Source organism: Poeciliopsis prolifica, unplaced genomic scaffold, assembly GCF_027474105.1.
Source record: "Poeciliopsis prolifica strain line A6 unplaced genomic scaffold, Auburn_PproV2 SCAFFOLD016, whole genome shotgun sequence".
Lineage (NCBI taxonomy): Eukaryota > Metazoa > Chordata > Actinopteri > Cyprinodontiformes > Poeciliidae > Poeciliopsis > Poeciliopsis prolifica.
Window position 1 is genome coordinate 10,278,956 of NW_026562391.1, and position 23,781 is coordinate 10,302,736.

General features: G+C 38.3%; 3 protein-coding genes across 4 annotated transcripts; 1 reads left to right on the plus strand and 2 right to left on the minus strand.

Moving 5' to 3' along the window:
* The first annotated feature begins 722 nt into the window (after window positions 1-722).
* Window positions 723-2,953, plus strand: cdkn2a/b (cyclin-dependent kinase inhibitor 2A/B (p15, inhibits CDK4)). Its single transcript, XM_055041188.1, has 2 exons — window positions 723-1,130; window positions 2,157-2,953. The coding sequence occupies exons 1-2, from the start codon at window positions 1,008-1,010 to the stop codon at window positions 2,406-2,408; spliced, it is 375 nt and encodes a 124-aa protein (XP_054897163.1). The 5' UTR covers window positions 723-1,007; the 3' UTR covers window positions 2,409-2,953.
* Window positions 2,954-3,670: 717 nt separating this feature from the next.
* On the minus strand, window positions 3,671-17,207 carry mtap (methylthioadenosine phosphorylase). The gene is made up of 8 exons (XM_055041516.1): window positions 17,103-17,207; window positions 15,242-15,328; window positions 15,072-15,130; window positions 14,804-14,971; window positions 10,138-10,240; window positions 9,495-9,734; window positions 6,157-6,279; window positions 3,671-4,528 (listed from the first exon to the last, which is right to left on the minus strand). The coding sequence occupies exons 1-8, from the start codon at window positions 17,124-17,126 to the stop codon at window positions 4,490-4,492; spliced, it is 843 nt and encodes a 280-aa protein (XP_054897491.1). The 5' UTR covers window positions 17,127-17,207; the 3' UTR covers window positions 3,671-4,489.
* Window positions 17,208-17,604: 397 nt separating this feature from the next.
* On the minus strand, window positions 17,605-23,674 carry toporsa (topoisomerase I binding, arginine/serine-rich a). 2 transcript variants are annotated; one of them, XM_055041438.1, is made up of 2 exons: window positions 23,023-23,674; window positions 17,605-21,292 (listed from the first exon to the last, which is right to left on the minus strand). In XM_055041438.1, the coding sequence occupies exon 2, from the start codon at window positions 21,287-21,289 to the stop codon at window positions 18,923-18,925; it is 2,367 nt and encodes a 788-aa protein (XP_054897413.1). In that variant the 5' UTR covers window positions 21,290-21,292; window positions 23,023-23,674; the 3' UTR covers window positions 17,605-18,922. The 2 variants fall into 2 exon arrangements, with proteins under 2 accessions (XP_054897413.1, XP_054897415.1); XM_055041440.1 differs by lacking the exon at window positions 23,023-23,674 and adding an exon at window positions 22,045-22,120.
* Between the last annotated feature and the right edge of the window lie 107 nt (window positions 23,675-23,781).

A 23,781-nucleotide genomic window follows, 5' to 3' on the forward strand; every position in this document is an offset into this window, starting at 1 on the left:
TCTACTGCATGTTAATGCAATAACATTAAACCAGAACAACTATGTGGATGCTTTAGTCTGCATAAAATCTTACAAAAAAACAATAAACCCATTTACGATTTTTTTTTTCAACTTTGGTAAAGATTTTCTGCAAAAAATATTATGCTTATAACGCCACCAATATGTGGACTTGGAATGTACCCTGGTAATGTATGATTACCATTGTGATTCTAAAGCTTGTGAAGCTTTGAAGGTTGATGTCTTCACACTTAATATCCCTCCACCAACTTAGTTTTCATTTTAGGAGAACAGCTGGATAAATGTCAGTGCTTACTGCGCATTCTTCTGCACCGCAACTTGCTTTCATTTCTACTATCTCTTGCCTTGCCTCGTTAGCTTGAGTTTCAAGCTAACGAGTTGGGTTAATTACTTTTTCCTTTCTTAATTTTAATGATCTTTTTTATGAGTTTTTACCGTACTTTTGTTTCAGTCTGGTGTTTATGCAATAATGCACATTTGAAGGATTTTATTCTTCATTATTAAGTTTTTTTTTAATTATTATTATTCTTATCCAACTCTATTTCGATTTTTGTGACTTTGTTTTATTCTTCTGGCGACAACTACAACGGGTTCAAAATCCAACGCTGTAGTGTCACTGAGCAGGAATGAGTTTCATATTCACGCGCATGCGCACCACCGCGACAGCCCATCAGCAGACGATGACGCCACGCAGATGACGACGCTCCCCATTCATTAAATACAAGACAAGCCCGGACACACACCGTCCGACAGCCGGTGGACGAGCGCAGTTTGTTTTGACCGAACCCAGATGTTGTTGGGGCGGAGTGAAGAACACGCAAAAGCGAAGACAGAGACGATCTCGGATTGAATCCTAGAGCACTCATATTTTGAATTTTTAAAGCATATCGGCGCCAGTAGAAGGAGCTCGGGCGAGTTTTTGAGTGCGGGCTGTTCCTCAAATAGGCATCGCCGTCAGGGGAGGACAGTGGCGGATATCGTCGCTGAAAATGACCTTGGAGGATGAACTGACGACAGCCGCGGCGGAGGGAGACACGGCAGCGGTGGAGGCTCTGCTGCGGCGAGGGGCCCCGGTTAACGGGCTGAATCAGTTTGGACGAAGAGCAATACAGGTCAGTGAAAGACCAAAACAAAAACAGATCCATATATATATATAGGCTATACACACATATATGTTTCACTCTTAAGAATGTGGTTGGACTGTAAAAAAAAAAAAAAAATAAAAAAACGGTCGAGTAGGCTATTTACCAGCCGTCAATCAACCAACCAATCGATGAATGGAATATACATCTTATGCTTTTTATAGTATGTATGCCGACTGCCAATAATTTCAATAATTAGATGAATATCTATATTCATCTTGTTTCTAGAGCAGACTGGGACGATACTTCGTCCCAGTTTCAAACACTTTAAAGGGCTAACTCACTGAGTTTTCTGCTATGATGTTGACCGTCCGATTTATTGTGAAGGGCCACGGGGCCCCGCGTGCAACTCACTGTGGGAAAACACTTGTTCTAATACCAAACCAGACGTTTAAAACAAACAGCATGCAACCGAGAAAACACGGTCGATGCGGGATAACTCACTTCCAACTGCACTTATGTGGAAACTGTTTTTAATGCAAATTAAAGAGTGCCAATAAATAATTAATTAAATTAAGAACAATAATTAATTTCGTGTGAGTATTTAATTTCTGTCATTTAAAGTTTTTTTTTGTTGTTGTTTTTTTGTTTAGCAGACATGTCGCAAATTAAATTTTGCGGTGTGTAATTATTGAGAACATGGTTTTCGTTTGCGATGAACTGTTCAAGTTTTTTGGGTTACTTTAACATTAAACCGGTTTGGCACAGAGACGCGTCTGCAGCGTTATCACAGGTCACTGGTCGGTCGGTAGACCAACAGCAGGTCTCTCTCTTTTTGTCTGTGTAATAGCGAGAAATAAATGAAAACTGATCAAATGGGGATTTAGTTCGTTCGATGAATAAACGCACAGATCATTCTATTCCCCCGCATGTGTCTACTGAGCAGTAAATAACTGGCGAGGAACCGGGTTTTTGTGTTTGCGCGTTTCATTCAGTGTTGCAGGCCTTTAGTATCACATCAACGCATTCATTCCAAAACGTTCCGTTTTCCTGAAGGTGGTGATGATGGGCAGCTCGGCGGCGGTTCGGCTCTTACTGAATCACGGAGCGGATCCGAACGTTGCGGACAGAAGCACCGGGGCCACCCCGCTGCACGACGCGGCCCGAACGGGCTTCCTGGACACGGTGCGGCTTCTGCTGGAATTCGGGGCCGACCCGCAGGCCCGGGACAAGGACCACCGGCTCCCGATTGATTTGGCCAAAGAGAACTGCCACACGGAAGTTGTTGCTCTCCTGGAGACTCTATAACTATGTCTGTCTTCATATGAAATGTTATTTAATTCAATTGGTTCTGATTAAGAACCGTGGACAAGGCCCGAAAGGGCCCTAATTTATATTCATTTGTTTATTATTTAACGAGATGCTTATAATATATTTGGGTAAAGAAGGACTTTTACTGGTCTACTTTTATAAATCGGTTTAAGATTATAAATTTTATTTTAAAAAAAGTTTTATAAATGTTCATACAATGTTTTTTTTTTTTTTACTGTTCTTCTGAAATTGAATATTTTGCTCAAACTTTTCTTTAATGAAGAATTTCTTTAAAGCACTCAAAGCTAATTCAGAAGCCACAACTTGTTGCACATACTTGTTTTATGCACTATTATGAAACCGATACACTGAGATGTTATCTCCTTGTATAATTATTCGCACTTTAGTTTTAAAAAGTTATGGGGATAGCCCATGTGAGTTCAAAATGCGGAAAGCGAAAGTAAGCAGGCTTCAGGTTGTCATAATGGTGAATTATTGTCTTTCCACTCAAATAAAATAAAGAAATGATTTAATGACATTCATTACACTGGGGAGTTTTGAACACTGTAGTGCAATTAAAACATCTGGAACATACACACTATGCCTCCTAATTACTTTTGTACGTGCAGGTGAATAACACCTGAAATGTTTCCTCTTAGCAATAATGCCCTGGACAAGAGCCAAACCTATAAAGTGGTCTTGTAATTTCTGAATTGCCAGTCATAGTCAAAACAGTTGCCCGAACTAGCAGCATGTTCCCCTTTCAAGCATTATGGATGACGGAAACAGAATAGGCAGAATCAGAATCGGCAGGTCAGAATTCAGGGAAAGTCAAAAATCTGAATCGGCCTGGAAAAGAAGTCAGTGCAGTTGTTCTCGTGATCATGCCTACCTGGGTGTCCAAATTGTTAATACAAAGGAAAAAGAAATTTATCTATCATAAGATTTTCTGTTAGAGAAAAAAATAATGTCTGTTTTAAAAATACAAAAAGTGACTAAATTACATTTGCAGTTTTTCGATTTCGAAAGCCAAAATAGTCCAATTTTAGAACAAATAAATCAGTTGACTAAGTTAATAGGTGCCATTCAACTAAGTTTTACAGCACTAATCTGTTGAATCGTTTCAGTTTAGCTCATAAGTCAAAAGAAATGAGTGGAAAATCCTTATTTATAGCATACACTGGATCAAAGTAATCAAATCTACTAAAAATGATTCAAATTTTCCTTTTTTCTTAAGAAACTGAGCAAAGACCTCAAAGTTTTGATTTATAATTTATTCAGATATTTTCTCATGCATGATGAATTACAGTTCAGCCTAAAAAAAAGAAAATGTAAGTGACTCAGACATACTGTGCAGCATGTAGTACAATGAAAATTCAGGGCCAAAGATCGCAAAGATAGAAAATAAATTGTGCGGCTTACATCTACTGAAATAATTGGAATAAATATACAAGTTCAATAAATGAACTTGTATATCATTTATCATTTATATCATGGTTACAAATATGGGTACAACCCCTACTGCCAATTATACACAAAGTAAGAGCTGAGGATAACAGTAAAGATCAGAAAATGTAATTTCTAGAACCAGAAAATCATTCCAAATACTAAGAATTATGTGGGCATTTAGAATATTGCGGTAAGGACTTTGATACGTATATGCTGGACTTGCAGCTCATCCTTTGATCTATAGGAACTGGAACTAAGACGGACAGTTGAAAGTCGGGACATATAGAAAGTGTAAAGATTTATAAAATACTAAAAATATAAGTCTGCAACATATCAAGTATAATTTCAAGACTTTTCAAATGCAGTTACTAAAAGGTGAAAAGAAGTGAGCTGTGACTCAGTTTTGAAGAAGTACTTTGAATTGCACATTGAAATTGAGGAGCTGACCTAATGAGACTCCAGCTAAACAAACAGAGGTGCATTATTCCTGTGAGGCACTTTTCTTGTGATTCACCGATAATGAATCCACAGACAGTCAGGGTCCGCCGTCTGTGCTGGGATACGTGCACGTGGTGTCTGTTTTTTTTTTTTTTTTTTCCTCTTTTCTACTTCTTGTCTTCTACGCCCACTCAATGCTTCGGTAGCATTACTGAAGACTGCGCCATAGACTGTGAGAAAAAGAAGAAAGTGGTTATCCTTTCATTTCACACGTTATTCTAGATTTGGCGATGTGGAAGACGTTGAGCGATTGCTTGGGAGCATCTGAGTTTTTTCATACGTCGAAATGCGATGAATGAGGAAAATACTATCACGTTCACCATAATGGATTTCTAACGTCTCACGAGAACTGTTCGAAATGATCATTTTATCTGACAAATAGCAGACAATAAAATAGAAATACAACATATCTGACAATCATGACACGCATGCTGCTGATTCTGTGTGACTGAATCGTTCGCTAACACAAGATTAAAAAACCTGCAACATGGAGTTCAATCAGCCAGTAGATAAGTTTCAAACAGGTGGCCCCTATTTAAGGATATATTGTATGTGCTGGTTATCACACAGTCCCCTGAAAATCTGTTCCAGGCACTGATTAAAAAGTTGAATGGAAAAGTAAAAGTATATACAGGTAGTGAAAATTATAGGCCAACTAAAATGAGGTCAATTGCCTCAAAATGGTAACAAGAAAAATGGGAAGAAAATGCAAAAATACCATCGGAATCAATCAAAGCATAACTGGAATGGCAAACATTCTTCTGAGAATGAGCTCTGCGGCGACCATAGCTCTAGTTACTTGTGAGTACTGTAACAATTAGAAGACAGCTATGTCTTTTGAAGCCACAATAAAGAATGTTTCTAATTAAAGCGTCGGGCGCTGGGTCGCACACGATGAAATGTGGGTCAGTTTAACTTGATGTTGATTCATGCAGAAGAGGGAATGTCCCAGGATTGATTGCTCCAGCAGGACAGAGAACCCAAACACACCAGAAAGCGAGCAGCATCATGGGTCCACGTATCAGCCTCATTTTTTGCTCCCACAGATTAACAGGTTCTAATCGGGAAGCTGAAAACATTCATATTACTTTTAGCAAGAAGAAAAAACATATTTGTGACATTCGAAAATTACTTTTGACCTAAATTTGAAGTTCTTTGGTGACTCACAAACTACACACTGAAGCCGTTTCAGTTTAATAGCGGAATGACTTCCTCACGTTCTGTAGAGTGGTAACATGTTTCATGACTTTGTTCCTTGATGTTTTGAATACAGGATACGATTTTCTCGGTGCATTTACATTTATGGAAATAAAAGCTATTTGTGGAATTTTAAAATTCCTACTATAAACATCCTGTTATTTTAAATGCAACTGAATCTGTTAAAAGTAAAAAGACAAAAATACTTGTTGCCATTTAAACACTTATTCTACCCATGTTTTGAATTACTCTTGGAATTTCAGAAAACTTGCTCAAAATGCATGGAAGGAATGTTTCTATTGTAAAAAAAAAAAAAAAACATGCATAGCCTCTGGTTTTTAAGATGCATTTTTTGTTGCTGTACTTGTAATTACTTCTATAAAATGTAACTAACATATAACATCATAAAGTCTTTATTTTAAGGTGAAACAAAGGGGAGTCTTACAGACAGATATTTATGGGGATTGTGCACTGATATCTTTGGTGGTTTGGTCAGTGAAAATAAACAACAAACGGCAGTGGGGACAATTTTAAGAATGACCCCAGAAATCAAAAGCAGACGCTGTCGCCAGATGTTAATGACATTTTGTTGGAATCTTACTTTTACGTTTTTGGTGGTTTGAGTCCAGTCCATCTGGCTGATCTGCGGTATTGCAGTCAACAATATGCTGCTGGCTTTGTTTGCGTTCTCCTTCATCGTCTTCAGGACATTATCAACACAGACCTGCAAAACAGGAAGAACGGCGGCAGTGTCACAGCAATGAACATTTCTCTTCCTCCAAATGTAACTGATCTTCTGCATTCCAAACAAAATGATCAATGCTTTTCTTTTCACTTTTGGTTTGTTACGTGTTTGAATGCCTGTGTCAAAACTCCAAATAAGGTCTGGAGGAAGTGCTGTGAGCCCGTTCTCTATTTCATTTTTCTCTCTAGTCCCAATTTTAAAGAAAAGCTAAAAGTAAAGTCTAACCATTTGAATTTCAGAAAATAAATAAATAAATCTGAAAAATCATTTTGTTATTTAACACACACAAATGAATATGAATATAAACTTTGCATTTTATTAGAATTTTGAAGCCTAAAATGTGAATCAGAATACTGACTGTACCATGTATCACCTTCCAAAATGCTTAAGCTCAGTTTAAGTCAGGTCTGGATTTTGACTGGGCCATTTTAACACATTCCAGGACTCATTTTGATCTAAACCATCCCACTGGAGGCTGCATGTTTACAGTCACTGTCCTTTTTGTTCCAAGATTCCTCTGTTTTTAGTTCCATCCACCTTCTGTTCAACTCTGACCACCTTCCCTGTTCCTGCTGAAGAAAATCTTCCCTAAAGCATGATACTTCCTCTACCACGTTTCACTGTTTGGACAGTGTGGTCAGAGCAATGTGCAGCGTCTGCTATTAGCCAGACAGTTTTGCATATCATGCAAAATGCTCTATTTGGTTTTATCTGATTTCACATCTCTGTTTTACTTCCTGCATTGTTTGTGCATGACTTAATATGGTTTTCTTCCAGTAATGTTTTTTTCCCCTCTTTGATATAAATGATATTTGATCACCATTCATTTAGCTTTGAGAGTGTTATGAAAACAACAGGAAAATTCTGTCTTGTGGAAATAAAATACTAGTTGTTGCTGTTACAAGATATATTTATGATGGGACGTTTATAAATTCTAGTACATCAATAAATCACTTTAAATGTTTTTGGAAAGAATCATACAACAAAATCACCTTTGATATCTGGGCTAATGAACAAGTCACTTAAGCACATCATCAAGTGAAGTCTTCAATTTGGCCACAATGTGTCTAATTTATGCAACTCTGTTAAATAGAATTTTGTATGCGTCTTAGAAAATATCAAATCACAAAGAATGCTCTGGTTGATGAAATTAGCCATTTCATTAACCAGACTTGGAAATGTCTAAGAAAGCCAATTATACAATTTAAACATGTTTGCTTTTAAAATATTTGTTTTGATATTAGTATTTTTCTTTTACATTTTAAATGTCTAAAATACTTCTCCATACTGTTCGAGACTGCACAAAAACCCTGTTTTATTTCACGAACATTTTAAGTAAAATATATTTTACATATCCACGGGTCATATCAGACATATCCTGAAAATGCCATAAAGTATAAATTACATTTAGGCATTCTGGTACATCCGTCCGGTTTTTACCTCCTGTAGCCTTCCTCTGTTTTCATGGCATGCTTAATGAATATGTTTGTATTTGTGGTTTCTGATAGCATGAAGTCATGACTCACTGTGACTCAACCTCCTCTGGCAGGGCTTCCACCGGAGGCTGGCAGGCCAAGCTGCGGGGGGGTGTGTGGCGTGAGGAGGGAGGGGAGTAAATAGGGAGAGGCCAAGAGGTAGCAGCAGGCCAGGCCGGAGTTAAAGGGGGGGGAGAGGGGAGCGGAAGGATGTGGCGAGTGTTTTGCAACAGGAGGGGGAAGAGGTCAGCTGCAGGAACTCGGAAGTGAAGCTGGATCACTGACAAATACGCCAAAATTCGCCCACACACAAACACATGTGCACACACATAGCCACTATCAATTGGTTTATGTCGAGTGGCTGCCACAGTCAGACACTCGGAAGCTATTCGAAGCCGCAGGCAATAACTGTGGATCACTTGGGGCAGAGAGGGAGAGACTTCTGAGATAATAAAAATTGAAAATGTGATCCAAACTGTGCAAGGCTGCAACGTTTTGGCAACACATTACACAAGGAAACACTTTGAGCAATATAAACTTTCTCTGATAACAAAAAGAACCGTAAGCAGAACATCAGACGTGAGCATCCAGTTAATGATTATCATCTTCACTTGTTGTAAAATCATATCCCATCCTTAAATGCAATAGCTATCATGGGACACAGGGATATAATTGTAGAATAATTGCTTTATTACACACATGGTAGAAACAAGTCCAAGTAAATCTTTTGACTGACGCCGAGTTATCAGAAAAAATGTGCTGAACAGTGAACAGCTGTATGTAATATTTCAGGTTAGTTTCCTTATTACCACTGGCAAGTAGTGACAAAGACTAACCACATAAAGCGTGTCATCTCACTTGTTTTTTTTCTTTCTTTCGTTCTCTTTCTCTCTCTTTTTTTCTTTGTTAGATACTGCAACTACAGTAGAGCAAGTTGTGAGCAAGTTTGGAAAAAATAACGTTTAATGTGATCTCAGAGAAACAGCCCCTCCTCCACATGTTGCTGCACTCTGCCATTCATTTGCATGAAAGAAGACTACCACAATGTTGCCTTGCTTACAAGACAGAAGGATTCAGCAGTTTGGAAACAATTCTAGCAGATATAGTGTGGAAGTTAATAGAGTAAGTTTTTGCAAATTTATGTTTATTTTACAAGTGCTGTGTCAAACCTTCGTGGACATTAAAAAAGGTGTGACAACCACAACCACAAGTGCTTAATATGTTAAATGGGCCAGTAACACTACATTTTTAAAGCTCGCCCCGCAAACACTGCATGTTTAAAAAGATGTGTGAGAAATTTTTAAAGGAAATAAAAGTGAACATCTCTCTGTGCATCATTGAGAAAATTCAAGACTTCACAAATAGGTCAAAATGATATTCATCTGCAAGTTATACATTTCCATTTTTACTGATAGCTGCTTTGATGTTTAGAGTAAAGTTGGTTATGACAGTACAACAAAAATTTAAAAAAAATGAATAAAATTAGATCCTTGTTCTATTTTTAGTTTCCATGAGTTAGTCGTCACCAACACAACTATCCAGAAATACTGAATGATCAATGTCTTCCTCTTATTCAATTTAGCAATGGAACAGTACTCAGCAGTTTCAGGTCTGACTCAACTAATTCTTCCAGCAGGACATGTCAGCCGGGCGCTGGAGCCTGAATCACTTCGAGAGAAAACCAAATTAGTGAGAACAACGGTTTGTCTTGCTACTCACTGCCTCTTCGTGTTCCTTCCAACAGTCGTAGTCTGTCGCCATTGCGATGCTGGCATAGCACAGGCCGGCCTCTTTGGCGAGGACCACCTCCGGCACGGTGGTCATGTTGATAACGTCAGCGCCCCACTGTCTGAACATCAGGCTCTCTGCCCGCGAGGAGAAGCGGGGTCCTTCAATGGTCAGCATGGTCCCTCGCACGTGGCACTTGACACCCAAACTACGCGCCACCTCCACCAGAACCTGTTACAGATAACAGAGCACCTAAGAAAATTGGCTGTGTATGAAGCATTATTGACCTCTAGAAAGGAGAACAGCTCATAAGTAACAGCCGTTTCTGTCTGGTATTGCCCCCTGCTGGTGTGGCTAATATTTATAATGATAAGTATTCAGCAATCCTTGAGATATACCTGCTTATCCTTATGGAGAGGAAGAGTACACTATCCATGGAGAGGTCAATAGTCCATCACAAATGTACGATGAACAACCATGCACCCACACACACAAACACTCACACCTAATTCTTTTTAAAAAAAATGTATTTTCTGCTTCAGTCAAGATCTTTTATTTTAGCCTGGCCCCAGAATCACACTGCAGTGTTGGGTGACCAGCACATCATATTTTATATTTTTTTAAACCAACTCACCTCTCTGGTTTTGTTGCAAAAAGGCTCAGCCATGGGGATGTGACAGACCCCCGGTGGGCTGGTGGGCTGCCCGTCATACAGCGTCTGAGGCCTCTTGGTCGTCCTAGAGAGGAGAGACTCACACCAATTTACAAATGCTGTTGCAAATTTATGCCAAAATCAAGATCAACCACATCAAAGTGGAACATCTGACATTAGAACAAAAGATCTCTTAAAAATAATTGTCAATTTGAATAGTAATCTGAATAGCATATCAGGAATGCATGTGATAATGTTGGGGAAGGTCACCGTGATAATATTCCGACAACATTACAAATAATCAGGTGCTTAATTTTCCAAAATGAATGTTGCTTTTCTTTGGGTTTACTGCAGAGAGCAAACAGCATGGTGTCTACTTAAGAAGCTAATATTTAATCCAGTACAATCAGCTTTTTGCTATATGTATTTTTGCACAAATCAAATTTGCAAAGTTGATAAACTCATTGAGAACCACACATCAACAACAATGTGCATTAAGTGGTTTCTACACTGTACACTTGTACAGTCTGTTATAACACTGATACACTGCTTTTCTCATCTATCCAGGACAATAAAAGTGTAGCGCAGAAAAGCAGCAGTTTAAAAAAAACAAAAAACCCAAGTGTCCTTTTGTCAGTGAGCTGAGTCAGCCGGAGCTTCATCCCGTTTCCAATGAGCTCGAAATGCAGACAAACGGTGGCAAGCACACAAATAACCTATTGACTTCTTCCAGCAAGCCGAGAACATCAGGCCTTCTGTGGTTCCCTGAAGCCTTCCAGCTTGGTTCTTTGTCATGAATTCCATGAGCCATGGGGTCAGTGAAGGTGAAGGAAGAATACATTTTGTTCTCCTCACGTCTTACATAACAAGCATAAAAACACGTTCAGATTTTTATTTGGCAGTCTTTTTTATGGGTTTGATACCTCAAGAAAAGAATACGAAATGAAAGGTCTACAGTAGGACTGACTGAATGTGCCTTCCTCTTGCTTTCTTGTGTTTTCTCAGAGATCATAGAGTCGTAGCATAATTATCTTAAGACATCCAAAGTATGAACACCTCTGATGCCCTGGCCTCGTCTGTCATAACCATGGCACTGGATGATTAATGTCAGCCTTTCAATACTTTGTGCAAGCTATGAGAAGTTTACCGTCAAAAGCAACGATTTACATGGGACAGAGCATGAGCCAAGAACAATGCCCGATTGTATCAAGAAAAACGAGTTATTCTTGGCCTTGCAGTTCGTTTGTATTTAGAGTGTAGTTTTCGCATTGCACATTAACCAAATATTTCATATATTCCTGATACAACCACAAGGAATTAGCAATACAAGACAAGCATTAAAAAAAAAAGGTGGTAATTTACATGTATGAGTTTGAATGTAAAGAATTTTTTTTAGGGATTGTGATGACTTATTTGAACCATTCTCTTTGCAGAATACAATAATTACACGAGATAAAAATGGAGTCAAAATTAAGAATTGGTTACATATATTTTAATTCATTGTGGTTTCTAATTAATCCACACCAGGTCAAAATTACACTCATACGCTAAAATATATGAATGCATCCCACTAATGTTTGCCATTTATTTTTGGAGAAGTCAATGTGTGGCTTTCGAACTCAAGAACACTGCAGTACTGGTAAGCATGGTAGAGGCAGTGTCATGTTGAGGGGCATGTATGTGTACACTGACTTTGACTCAGCGTGGATTAAAGAAACATCAAACTTCTGCACCTACTTCTTATTTTTTACTCAAACTTGTTTTTTGAATGACCATCTCACCTGGGAAATAAACACTTCAAAATAAATAAGCACAAGCTCAAATTTAAAATGTTATGCCAATTTATGTATGTAAACTTATGTCACTGGAACTACAATTACTTTTCAACTTGTCTGATTAAGATGGTACCATGCATGGTGTTAATAAGAAGTAAAAATCTGAGGTATATTCAGAAAATACCAGACACAGGCTGGCTTCAAAATAAAATTGTGAGAAGACATTTACCAAATGTCCCTTAACAGTAAGTGCATCGTACTTTGAAATGAGGGAATGAAGACATGTTGTGCTTATCTGAAACTTCTTTTTATTCCTGTGAGACAGCAGCCGTTAAACATGTACAACGAGTATATTTAATTTTCTAAAAATGCTGCCCAGCCAGTTTGGAGCTGAACGTAAGCTATTTAATCGACCGCAAAGATCTGTGGCTGTCACCTGCAAAGAGAGAATGTAAACAAAGACAAGGTTGAGATTTAGATTTAAAGGAACACGGGTCGTTGGTACAAACAGACAAAGGCATCTGTTCATTAAATGTTCAGCTTCTGCATGATGAGTTAACGAGATGGGCTGAGCTAAAACGATGCAATCACATGCAGTCGGACAAGTCTGAACAAGTCCCAGTGTTCGACTTCCTCATTTTGGATGAATAAGTCATGATGAGGATAGTTCATCTGGTTCTGCAAAACACATAACAAAACAACAGGCTGAAATGTTGGAGAGCAGGTCATTAAGATCTGCTTGACTTGCCTTGTGCCAACTCACGGGTCACAATGGTCGTGATTCAAATAGGAACTCGGAAAATGCACAATGGAGATGGAATGCTCTTATTTAAACTGGCTGTCTTTTCAATGTATGGAAAAAAAAAAAAAAAGAATAGCGGAGCGTTCGCCTCAAGGGGAGAAACAGCTGAGGAAGGAATTCTTACCCACAAGGCAAAGATCTTTATTTTAACCATCAGTCGCAGCAATCTGAACATGTAAGACAAAACATCTGAAGAAGAGAAGCAATAAATGCCTGGGTATACTGTTTTTCTTTTAATCACGTTTTGTTATTAATGTTTTCTAAAAAACCTCAGAGTCCTTCCTAAAAGCAAAAATGTTAATACCGGGACTGCATAAAATCAGAAAAACTCACATCGAGAACATTCAGATTTTTGATGCGGCCCAAAATGAAAATGAGTTTGACACCCCTGTCGTAGACGTTCAACAAACACGGACATTTCACCCTCCTTTTAACTAACTGCCAAACCAAACACAAAGACCAAGTAGACGTTAAACAGGTTTGGCAAATTACTAATCAACTTATTGTGTATAAACACTCAATGTGAACTGACAGCAGAAATTCTCGTGCAAGAACAAAATCTCACTGAATGAATGTAGACTCATGGAAAAAAAACAAAACGCAAAGAATATATAGTATCTCTGTCCCAAAAGTTAAGAATATTATTTTAGTAGTGTCTTTGCTGAAATATCACACTTTCAATTTCTTTAACTTTTTACTTTCACTTCAGCAAACTACTACAAAAATTAATCTGGAAAAGTCGTCAGTTTTTTTCCCTCCCACAATACAGGGCAGAAGGAAAAGACTGCTTTTTCTCATATCACACCAAACATGAAAAAAATCATTCTTCCTTCCTGACACGGATATCCGAACACTTTGAAAGTTAACAGATTCTACTCTATCGTGATCCGAGTCTCTAAACAAAACATCAGCTGATGTCAAGTCAAAAGGGTTCATTCATAAACAAGTACAGCCGGTTAGTTAGTCACACTTCATTTGTTATACTTCATGTCATATTTGTGTGTGAAAGCAGTGCTTGAAAAGAATGAGTTGGTTTAGAAAAAAATATTAAAATATATAAACCAATTATCCCAAATTTGGCATAAATCATTTAACATATTGACTATTACATTTGATACCCAAAACTTTTTTATTGTTGTTTTATATTATAAATAAGCTAATATTCTTATTGCTCTGAACATTATATAGGTTTGCTTTTTTTCTCTTTATAAAGTGACTTGTGGAACAAGCTCATCTCACCTAGTTGCTTGGTCAGGCCATCTGCTGAGGTAGCCAGTCTGTGTACCTAGTTATTATTTATCCTCATTATTTACAGAAGACATTCTTAGTGACTTCAGCTACTGGTGCCAACAATGATAATGGTAACATCAATGCTGACGTTTAACTGGTAACGGTTATTAATGTGCACGCCACAAAAATTAGACACAATTTTTATAGGTGTAAGATGACAAGAATGAACATTACACAAGTGAAGTGTTGATATTTTATGGAAGTTTGAAGTACATTGCACGTAATGGCTTAATATTTCTAAAATGAAAATTGGGCTTGAAACAAGTTGGCAATTGGGCAAAACTCATTAAAATATAGTTAGAAATGCTCTTTACTCCAAGCGCAGCTGTGTTTTTTATGTAAGATTTTTCTTCTTATTGGAAGAAATCTTGATAAAACTCTATTTTAATGTATACATTTTTGTTTTTCCATTTGAAATAACACCTGTTACTTCAAATGAATAACAGGTGTGTTGCAATATGTTTTTATCGTGACAATGCCTGAAGCATTTTCCCAACATTTACAATAGTGACATGAATTTCCACATTGTGACAACAGAATGCAAGAGAGAAAGTCTTAAAGGGTTCTTTTACACAGCTGTCAGAAGCAACAGGTGGGCGAGTCTATGGTCCATTCAACCATAGAACCCTATGGGCGCTGAAAGTTTCCCCCAGGAGGTTAAAATAAACATTAACCGCCAGGAAAGTTTAGTTGTTTTGAAACTGAAACTTTTTACAGTCTTTCAATGACTTCATACTGGTAAGCACCTGATCAAACCACATTCATGGCACACATCACTGACCTGTCAATGAACTGATCTATGATGACGATGTCACCAGGCTGAATCTCTTCCCTCAGGGAGCCACAAGCCGTGGTTACCACCAGATGAGTGCAGCCCTCTTCTCTGAGAGCCCAGATATTGGCCTGGTAGTTAACATTCGACGGCATTATGGTGTGTTGTCTCCCATGTCTACGTTCGGCAAAAATCACAATTTCATTTTATACATGTGCACACAATAGCCAACACTGGCCCTTTTCCCAAGGCATACTGTCAGCACAGGAGAGCTCACCTTGCAAGGAGCACACATTCCACATTTTTAATCTTTCCCAGTATCAAAGCATCTGAGGGCTGTACAAGCAAAACAGAAAAATCGTTCAAAATAAAGCATGAAGTCAAAACAGGACACATAAAAGGCTTACTCTTTACACCAAAGAGTGTGCTTTGGAATAAACAACTTGCCTTTCCATATGGTGTGTCAACATAACGCTCTGTTCTTCCTTCAAGAATATCTGGATCGTCAAGACCTGACCCACCAATGATTCCTATCTAAAAAGAAAACAAAGTAAAATGGTTCAGATGGACAAAGATATGAGCTGCATTTTGAGTTCATTTTGGTGGTTGCATCCAGGTGTAATGGTTTGTCTTTGCGCTTTAATATACTTTGCATAAAGAAACAAAGAACTCCACCTGCCAATGCATATTTGTGGTGAAAAAGATAACACAGCTCAGAGGCAGCAATGCAACCACCACTATGATTGACAGAGTGATACACGCTTAGTTTGACAACTACTTTGTCTTGCACTTTTCTGCTAGGACCACTGGCTCCATCCCAACTGTGAAATTAAAACTCCACCGTGTTCCAAATTATTATGCAAATGATATTTTCTCAGATTTTCTTAAATTGTCTATGCAAATGATGGTCAGTATAATTTTCAAGTCATAAACTATTACAGTATAAATCAAATTTTACAGAACAAATTTCCCCATGAGGACAGTATTTTTTTCAAAAATAAAAACCCAAAATGTACTGTTCCAAATTATTATGCACAGCAGATTTTCTAAACATTTTATGGGTTATAAAAAACTGTAAACGGTTATTTTTTGAATGTGCAGCATTAAGTGGTCACATGTATTAAATTCAAAAGCTATTTCAATTAAAAACATCTTAACAGACTGAGTTACATGTTAACATAGGACCCCTTCTTTGATATCAATTGTACAATTCTTGCATCCATTGAACTTGCGAGTTTGTGGGAAGTTTCTGTTTGCATTTCTTTGCAGGATGTCAGAATACATTCCCAGAGCTGCTGTTTTGATATGAACTGCATCCCACCCTCAGATCTTCTGCTTGAGGAAACTCCAAAGGTTCTCAATAGGGTTGAGGTCAGAGGAGGATGGTGACCACACCATGTACATACAAGACATGTCCACCTTGGCCTAAGGGGTTTATGCTCAGCTGAAGCGGTTCTGGGGTTCTATGGGTCCTATAGAAACAAAACCAGGTAGGACACCCTGTATCAGCCCATTTATCATACAATAAAGGCCACACTTTAGATTCAACATTGATCTGCAAAAAACCCTGCATATGCAAATTAGCATCATCCAAGTTGCTGACATTTCCATCAAGGCCTGCTGTTCAGCACATTTACACATTCTACTTAATGTTCTGGGCCCCAAATCTGAATGTCGACTGGATAGTAACAAAGAGTTAAACATCAACCCCATCTGGATTATGCTGAGGCTGAATAGATACTTAAGCAGGTCTGATTTCTGTGCGAGTTTCATATGGGTTGACCACATAGATTCCAAAGATTATCCTGATGCCCTTTGTGGGGGCAAAAAAAGGGTCTGAATCGCAGCTTTAAAAATGTTAATTATGAATTGCTGCAATTTAGGCACTAGACAAACTATAAAGGTGGGCCGTCGGCATGGAGTTAAAGGAGGGTTGATCCATTGTTCGTTGCAGAGTTTGACTAGGACATAAATCCCCGTCAGTCAGGATGCTGGGGGAACAAAACAGCATGGTGCGCACAGGCAGCCACGTGTTCAGCTACGGTTAAAATTCTGGTGAAAATCACCCAGTTTACTGCCAGAAATAAAGCCTACGAGTTCCCACAGATATATGCTTAGCTACGTGTTGAAGTCAGGTTACTCTGTGAAGCAGCCTGGTTCCAAAGCTAACGTCAAGACAATGCTTGTTCCTTCACTTCCAGGTTTGATATATATAATTAAGATTATATGGCTTTTCGTCCCCTTCCTTTCAGCGAGCTCGGCTTCAGCTAACAATGCTCGCAATGTAGCACGAAACAACAGTTAATACCTTTACGGGCACGGAGGACGCCATTACAGTTATCTTCTTGCAAGTGAAAGGTAGAAGGAGGTTTTGGTGAAAACAAGAGGAAGAAGCTTCACCATGAACTTCCGTCCGGACTATGAAGCGCCAGTATTTCTCTTCCTGCTCGGCGGTTTGAAAAATAAAAGCACTGCGAAAAAAACAACCCCAAAACAAAACACCACCTCCGACTCTTAGAATGTCAATTCTTTCCTTTACAAGCCAAACTTTGGTTATTTATCGTTTAAAAAAGAGGAGAAGTGAAAAAGAGTCTGGAAAATGAACGCAGAAACTCGGCAACTTAAATCTAACTGTCTGTCATATAAAATCTGTTTACATAAAGTGTTAATGGGTTTTTGTAGGCATATGTATAGGCGATTAGATCGTTGAACATGAAATGAAGGACTGCCGGATGCACCAGGGTAAATTAAAAGCATCATACATACATTTATCAAGTGGCTGATGATTCACAGTTGAATAACAACCAACCTTTAAAAGCAGAAAGGAGCTCACTGATCAATTTAAGGTTTTTATTGTGTCAATTTTATGAAGTTTCAACTCCACTTTTTTTTCTTTAAGACCTCTAAAAGGTCATGTCGTTTGTACGTAACAAGCAATTGTCTTAAAAAAGAATCACAGTAATTTAAATAAAAGCCAAAAATTTGCTTTCCAACTTTTTTAATTATTATTCCAGCCACTAGATGTCGCCGTAACTTCAGTGCCTGCGAAATCTGAGTCGGTCTTGTCCATTTTTGAGAGAAATCATTGTTACTAGATTGCCCCCTTCTGGATGGGAGACCAAGTTAAAAAAGAGGACTTCATGTAATATCTAATCTTGTTTTAATACACTTCTGTCCGCAGAAGTATGTAAAGATACAAACACGCACTGTTTTACTATTATGAAATCACTTGATTTGATTTCTAACTTATGCTAGAATAGATGAAGATCTCCAAAGAAGATATTCCTACCTCTGGTAGATTCAAATTCAAAATGATTACTTAAACTGACTTGACAGATTTCTAAGAAGGGTAGAAAAAAGTTTTTTCAGAATAAAAATATAAACGTTTATTTATCTACTCTTTTTAGATCAAGTGCCAGTAGGTGTGGCACATGTTGTATGTTTATCCTGTTTCAGACAAATGTATTGTGTTTTCAATATGTTAATCTTTTGGGAGTCTCCTGAGATTTGTTGCAACTTAAAAATAAATCAGGAGAATTACTATAAAAAATAGTAAGTGCATAATGCATCTACAAATAACCTGCTCATTATATAAACATCACCAGTAAAACATTATCCACAGTAACCCATTTGAATTAATTCTTGAACTTGATAAAAAAAAATGTCCTTTTTGAAATCCAAGTCCCATTTTAATGGTAACAACTGAATGATTGGCAGTTAAAAAAAAACTGTGCCATAATTATGACAGAAAGGCTTAAAATCCCTGAATATACAGATACCTCTACACATAGCAATTTTTCAATATTTTAACAAAATAACATCTCGCGCTTGTAAAATATACAATTCAAAAATATTTACCCCTCTACCTCGTTTGCCTTGTCATGTAAAACATCATTTAATAACACTTTACATGGTGGGCATTCCAGACAGTTTTGATACAAAATGTCATTAAAGATAATCTGTTTTGAATTGTAGAACATACATTTTTTGTCAGACAAACATCAGTGATACATGGAATTTACTGTGAAAAAACATAGCAACAATAAAAACAAAATAACTGAACACCTGATAGTTTAAAGGCTCTTCTGAAGCAAAATACTTGTGGCAAGCTCCATAATACTTAATCCATCAATTTGATTGTGAACCTTGGTCCACCGTGGCAGGGTTTTCTCCATCATCAGCAGTATTATCGATCAAAGCATTTTCAGTAGTTCTACTAACAGGGGTGATGCTGTGATTGGCAAAAGACTCATTGTCGCTTTCAATTGTAATGACATTCGGTGAGGACTTTGCTTTGCGCTCGGAACTCTTGCTTTTTTTACTTTTCTTCTTGTGCTTCTTCTTCTTCTTATGGTGGTGCTTGTGTCGCTCACCGATGACCTCTGTGCTGCCACTCCTGCTTCTCTTCCCTGACCTCTCTTTGGATCTTTTATGGTGCTTCTCTTTGCTTTTCTTCTTGTGTTTTGTCAATGACATGGAGTCACTTTGGCCACTTTGGGTGCTCTTGGATGGTTCTGCCAAATGTTTAGCTTTATATTTCCTTTTGCCGCCAGGCTTGTCATGATGAGATTTCCTTTCCGGCGAAGAGGAGCAGCTGCTGGAAAACGCTCTGGATCGAGACCGCCTCCTGTCTCGTCGGTGGGGTGAGTCCCTGCTGCGGCTCCTGGATTTAGAGCGCGAGTACTTGTGGCTGCTGTAATAGTAGGATCGTCTCTGTGTGTAGTGAGTTACGTTACCGTTCCTCTCTCGTCTGTAATGGGTGTAAGACTGGTAGCTGTGGTCGTTGTCCCTCCTTGCATGCATTCCATCACTTTTTGAGAAGTTTCCACCATGGGCATGAGAACTGAGAGTGCGTTGAGAAATGACTGGACTTTTGCTAGAGTACTTGCACCCTCTACTCTTTGAGTGTCTCTTCTTTCTCTTGTGGTCTCTCTCCTTTGATTTACGTCCCTCAATAGATCTCTCCCTACTGTCAAACTTTTTATCTTTTCTTCGACCAGTTGAAGTATTGTATGCGTTTGAGCCAAGACTTTCTTTAGAGGAGGACTGATGATGGCTATTTTTAGTTTCTCCAGCCTCACTGGAATTACTACTGTGTGAATTTGCAGGACTATAGCTGGTGAAACGAATGTGTTGAGGCTGAGGAGGAGCCTCTTGGTTCTCCTCAACAGAAGAACCATCAGAGTCAGAAGACAGATGAACCAGCTCTGGAGTCCTTTCTGTTGTAGGCTTAACATATCCCACAATAAAACAGTCATCACCGTCAGAAGATGCATAGATTTCATTGGTGCCATCAGCATGAGCAACATCTGATTGGCTATAAGATCTAATTTGTGGCAGAGAAGCACCAAACATTTGCTGTTCGTCTTCTGAGCTGCTTTCTGAATCCAAGTCCAGGACTGTCTGAAGGTCTTGCCTGCTGGGCTCCATTGTTGTTGAATACGAAGGCCCAGGGGTCTCATCGTCCCACAAAGACTGACTCAGAGTAGATCCAGAGTTCCCAGGAGGTTCCATCTCTGCAGAGTTTTCCTCATCCTCTGAAATGGCGATTACTGAGGAGTTGGAGCTGCTGTGCTCATTGGAGGAGGGTGCAGGGCAATCATAAATGGCATGTTGGTCGTAGGCCTCCATATTGAAGGGGGACTTTGCAAAATTGATGAATTCGTGCAGAAAGTGTTCTGTACGACCCTGCAGGAAAGGTCTGAGCTCTTCCTGGATGGCCCCGTCCTCCATATCGTAGCGTGTAATGCGTGACATGATGATATGCTGAACTATGTTGACCAAAGAGCCGTGGGCCCCATATAGCACCATCAGTTCTCTTTTTAGCCACGGGACGAGTCTGTGTAGGCAGGCAGGATTTCTTCTATAAAATTCAGCAGATGTGTCTCTGGAGCGCCCGCCGTCTCTCACATTCCTCACCCTTACTCCCCTTCTGTACAGCTCCCTTCTGAAGTTGATCATCTCCTGCTCCCTGACATTGTTCACGGCTCTGCCTTCACTTTCAGCTCTCCTCTTAGCCGCCAGCCTCATCATCATGCGGCGAATGTATCGATCCTGTCTCTGCTGGGGTAAATTTGAGGAAGCTTCAAACATTACTCCGTTATCTGGAGGCGGAGAGGTTCTTCTCATCTGTCGATGAACTCCAGTGAGTGTCGTTCGGTATCGAAACCGAACCCCTTCGAAATAACCAAATGAGGAATTTTCCACCTGCTGTTTCAGTTCATATTTTTGAAAGTCCTCATCTGATTTTATGCTGTGATAGATTGAACTAAATGGCTGCTTGCACAGTGGGCACTCAGGTTTGTTCTTTGACCACTCCAGAATACAGCGGAAGCAAAATTTATGGAGGCAGCGGTCCAAGTAAGACATATTATGAAATACGTCCAAACAGATGGGGCACTTGGAGTCTGGAGACACCTCTGCAGACATCGCCTTAGAGGTTTTATGCCTCCCACCCTTTGGGCTGTGCTGTAGGGCGACCTTGATTGCTGACATGATCTGATGAGAAAAAAGGAAAGTCAGGCATTTTGAAAAATTTATAGATAAAAAAAAAAAAAAAAAACAGTCATGAAACAATTTCAAAACAACACTACAGCCCTATTTTTGTAAGTTTCTTAAAGATTTGCATGACAAAATGAAGACAACTTAGTTGATGTTTCTCAGTGACTTTTTACTTTAACATCTTAATGGCCTTTGAAAAAACATTTAAAAAATATTTTAGCAGCAGAGAGAGCATAAGTGGATGAACAATTTCAATACAGTATTTCACATCCAAGCAGTTACCTTTACATCTTTACATTAGCGTGATATTGTGTTGCCATAACAAAAAAACTTATATTTGACTATTTTACTACTATTTACTATTACTTCCTTTTATTGAATGTTCTGAAGCCAATTCATATATAATATATATATATATATATATATATATATATATATATTATATATATATATATACTGCTCAAAAAATAAAGGGAACACTCAAACAACACAATATAACTCTGTGAAACTTCTGTGAAATCAAATTGTCCACTTAGAAAGCAACACTGATTGACAATCAATATCACCTGCTGTTGTGCAAATGGAATAGACAACAGGACAAAGTATTCAATGAGAACATTTCATTCATTCAGATCTAGGATGTGTTATTTGAGTGTTCCCTTTATTGTTTTGAGCAGTGTATATTTTTTTTTTTTTTTTTTTTTTTTTGCAATATCAGGAAAAAGGAGCACGAGAAACTGGAGAAATACCAGGGCCTCAGGGAGGAACTGGAGAGGGCCTGGAAGGTGAAGACCACAGTGGTGCCTGTGGTCATCGGGGCCCTCGGGGCAGTAACCCCGGAGCAGTGGCTACAACAGATCCCAGGAACAACATCAGACATCTCAGTTCAGAAATGTGCAGTCCTTGGCACAGCCAAGATACTGCAGGACCCTCAAGCTCCCAGGCCTCTGGTAGAGGACCCGAGCTCAGAGGATAAGAACCACCTGCGGTGGGTGAGAAGGGAATTTTATATATATTTACTTAAATAGTGAGCATTTATTAAAAAAAAGGAGAACATTCTTTTTTAGAGGGTAGTGTAGTTTTCGAAACTAAAACTTTAGCAAATCGGCCAGCATTCTTTAAAATAGCTACAATAAATTGCTTATAGTAAAGCTTTCTAAAGCTGTAGCAAGCCCTTCAAATGTGGAAGAAATACTGTACGTACATTTTGATAGGCAGCATTGGATTCACACACGATCAAGTGCCGTATTATAGTGTTTACATTTAAGCCTAAATAATGTTAAAGAAGTTAAAGAAAGACTGATGTCACTGGAACTAGATTTATAACAGAAAAAAAACTACCTGAAAACTTTAGTAGCTCAAAAATAATTTATTCCGTTTAATACCCCCCAAAATTTAAACCCACTTTACCTTAACAAGGTGTGGTAAGGACTACAATCATGATTCCTTCCAAGTTTAAGAAACCATAAAGAATTACGGACACGGAAATTGCTAACCCCGCAGAAAGTGTGTACTCTTCTCTTGAAAACACATTTATATTACTGGGAGGAGGGAAACAACTGGAACTGTTGTTTATGGATCAACTCTGTTAAAGTTAGCAGACTAGCTAAATTTAGCTACGATGGCTAGCAGCACTTCATCTGGTTAATTAATCGGCTTTAGGAAAAGTTGTTCAGCATCTACCTGTTACTTTGTTGAACACGTATATGGTCGAAAACCAACTATACCTTCTCTCTTTGAAGAAACTCGCTCAATCCAAGACAAATTTATCGTTGAACATTTTCTTCCTCACATTTCATAACACAGGCTTGACAACGGGTAGACCTTCTTCTTCTTCTATAGCGTTTGCTGGCAGTTTACAAACTTTGTGTATTACCGCCATCAACTGGACAGAGATGTAAATTCAGAAATTCATTTTTCCCATATATATCTTTAATTCTTAAAGTAACAAATTATATACATACTTATACACTCACTCACTCACATACATACTGAATCCTCTCAGCTAATTTTGTATCTTTTATACATTTAACGGAATACCTGTGCACAACTCCCGCTTTTCAAAATAAAAGTTATGTTATTTAAGTTAAAAAAGGTCTTTGAAATTTCTGGGAAAAAATTAAGTATTTTTAAATAAAATTCAAAGCATGACTTCAAACATGCCCTGATTTAGATTACATTTAATCAGCTAAGGAAAAGCAGCATAGAGACCATCTATACACATTATTTCATGAGCATTTCCATCTGAAGTTCATAAACCAGTTTGTTTTCCTAAAGTTTGTGCTACAAAGATATGCCATATGGCTTCATCACTGAGAATAACATCCAATCCCCAAACACATGTTTTCAAAATTCACATCTCAAATTATTTCCATACCTTATCTTGGTGAGTTTTATGAATTAACACAACTGCCATTTGACAGATGAGCAACCAGTAAATCAGAAATCAGCAAATATTTCTGGTTAAAAGAATTTTTCTACAAACA

Excerpts from the sequence above, each read along its gene's own strand:
- cdkn2a/b (XM_055041188.1), top strand. The coding sequence starts at position 1,008 with ATGACCTTGGAGGATGAACTGACGACAGCCGCGGCGGAGGGAGACACG. Across the intron at positions 1,131-2,156 it reads TTGGACGAAGAGCAATACAG|GTGGTGATGATGGGCAGCTC; the intron begins GTCAGTGAAAGA and ends GTTTTCCTGAAG.
- toporsa (XM_055041438.1), bottom strand. The coding sequence starts at position 21,289 with ATGTCAGCAATCAAGGTCGCCCTACAGCACAGCCCAAAGGGTGGGAGG.
- mtap (XM_055041516.1), bottom strand. The coding sequence starts at position 17,126 with ATGGCGTCCTCCGTGCCCGTAAAG. Across the intron at positions 15,131-15,241 it reads TTGACACACCATATGGAAAG|CCCTCAGATGCTTTGATACT; the intron begins GCAAGTTGTTTA and ends TTGCTTGTACAG. Across the intron at positions 9,735-10,137 it reads TTTGCAACAAAACCAGAGAG|GTTCTGGTGGAGGTGGCGCG; the intron begins GTGAGTTGGTTT and ends TATCTGTAACAG.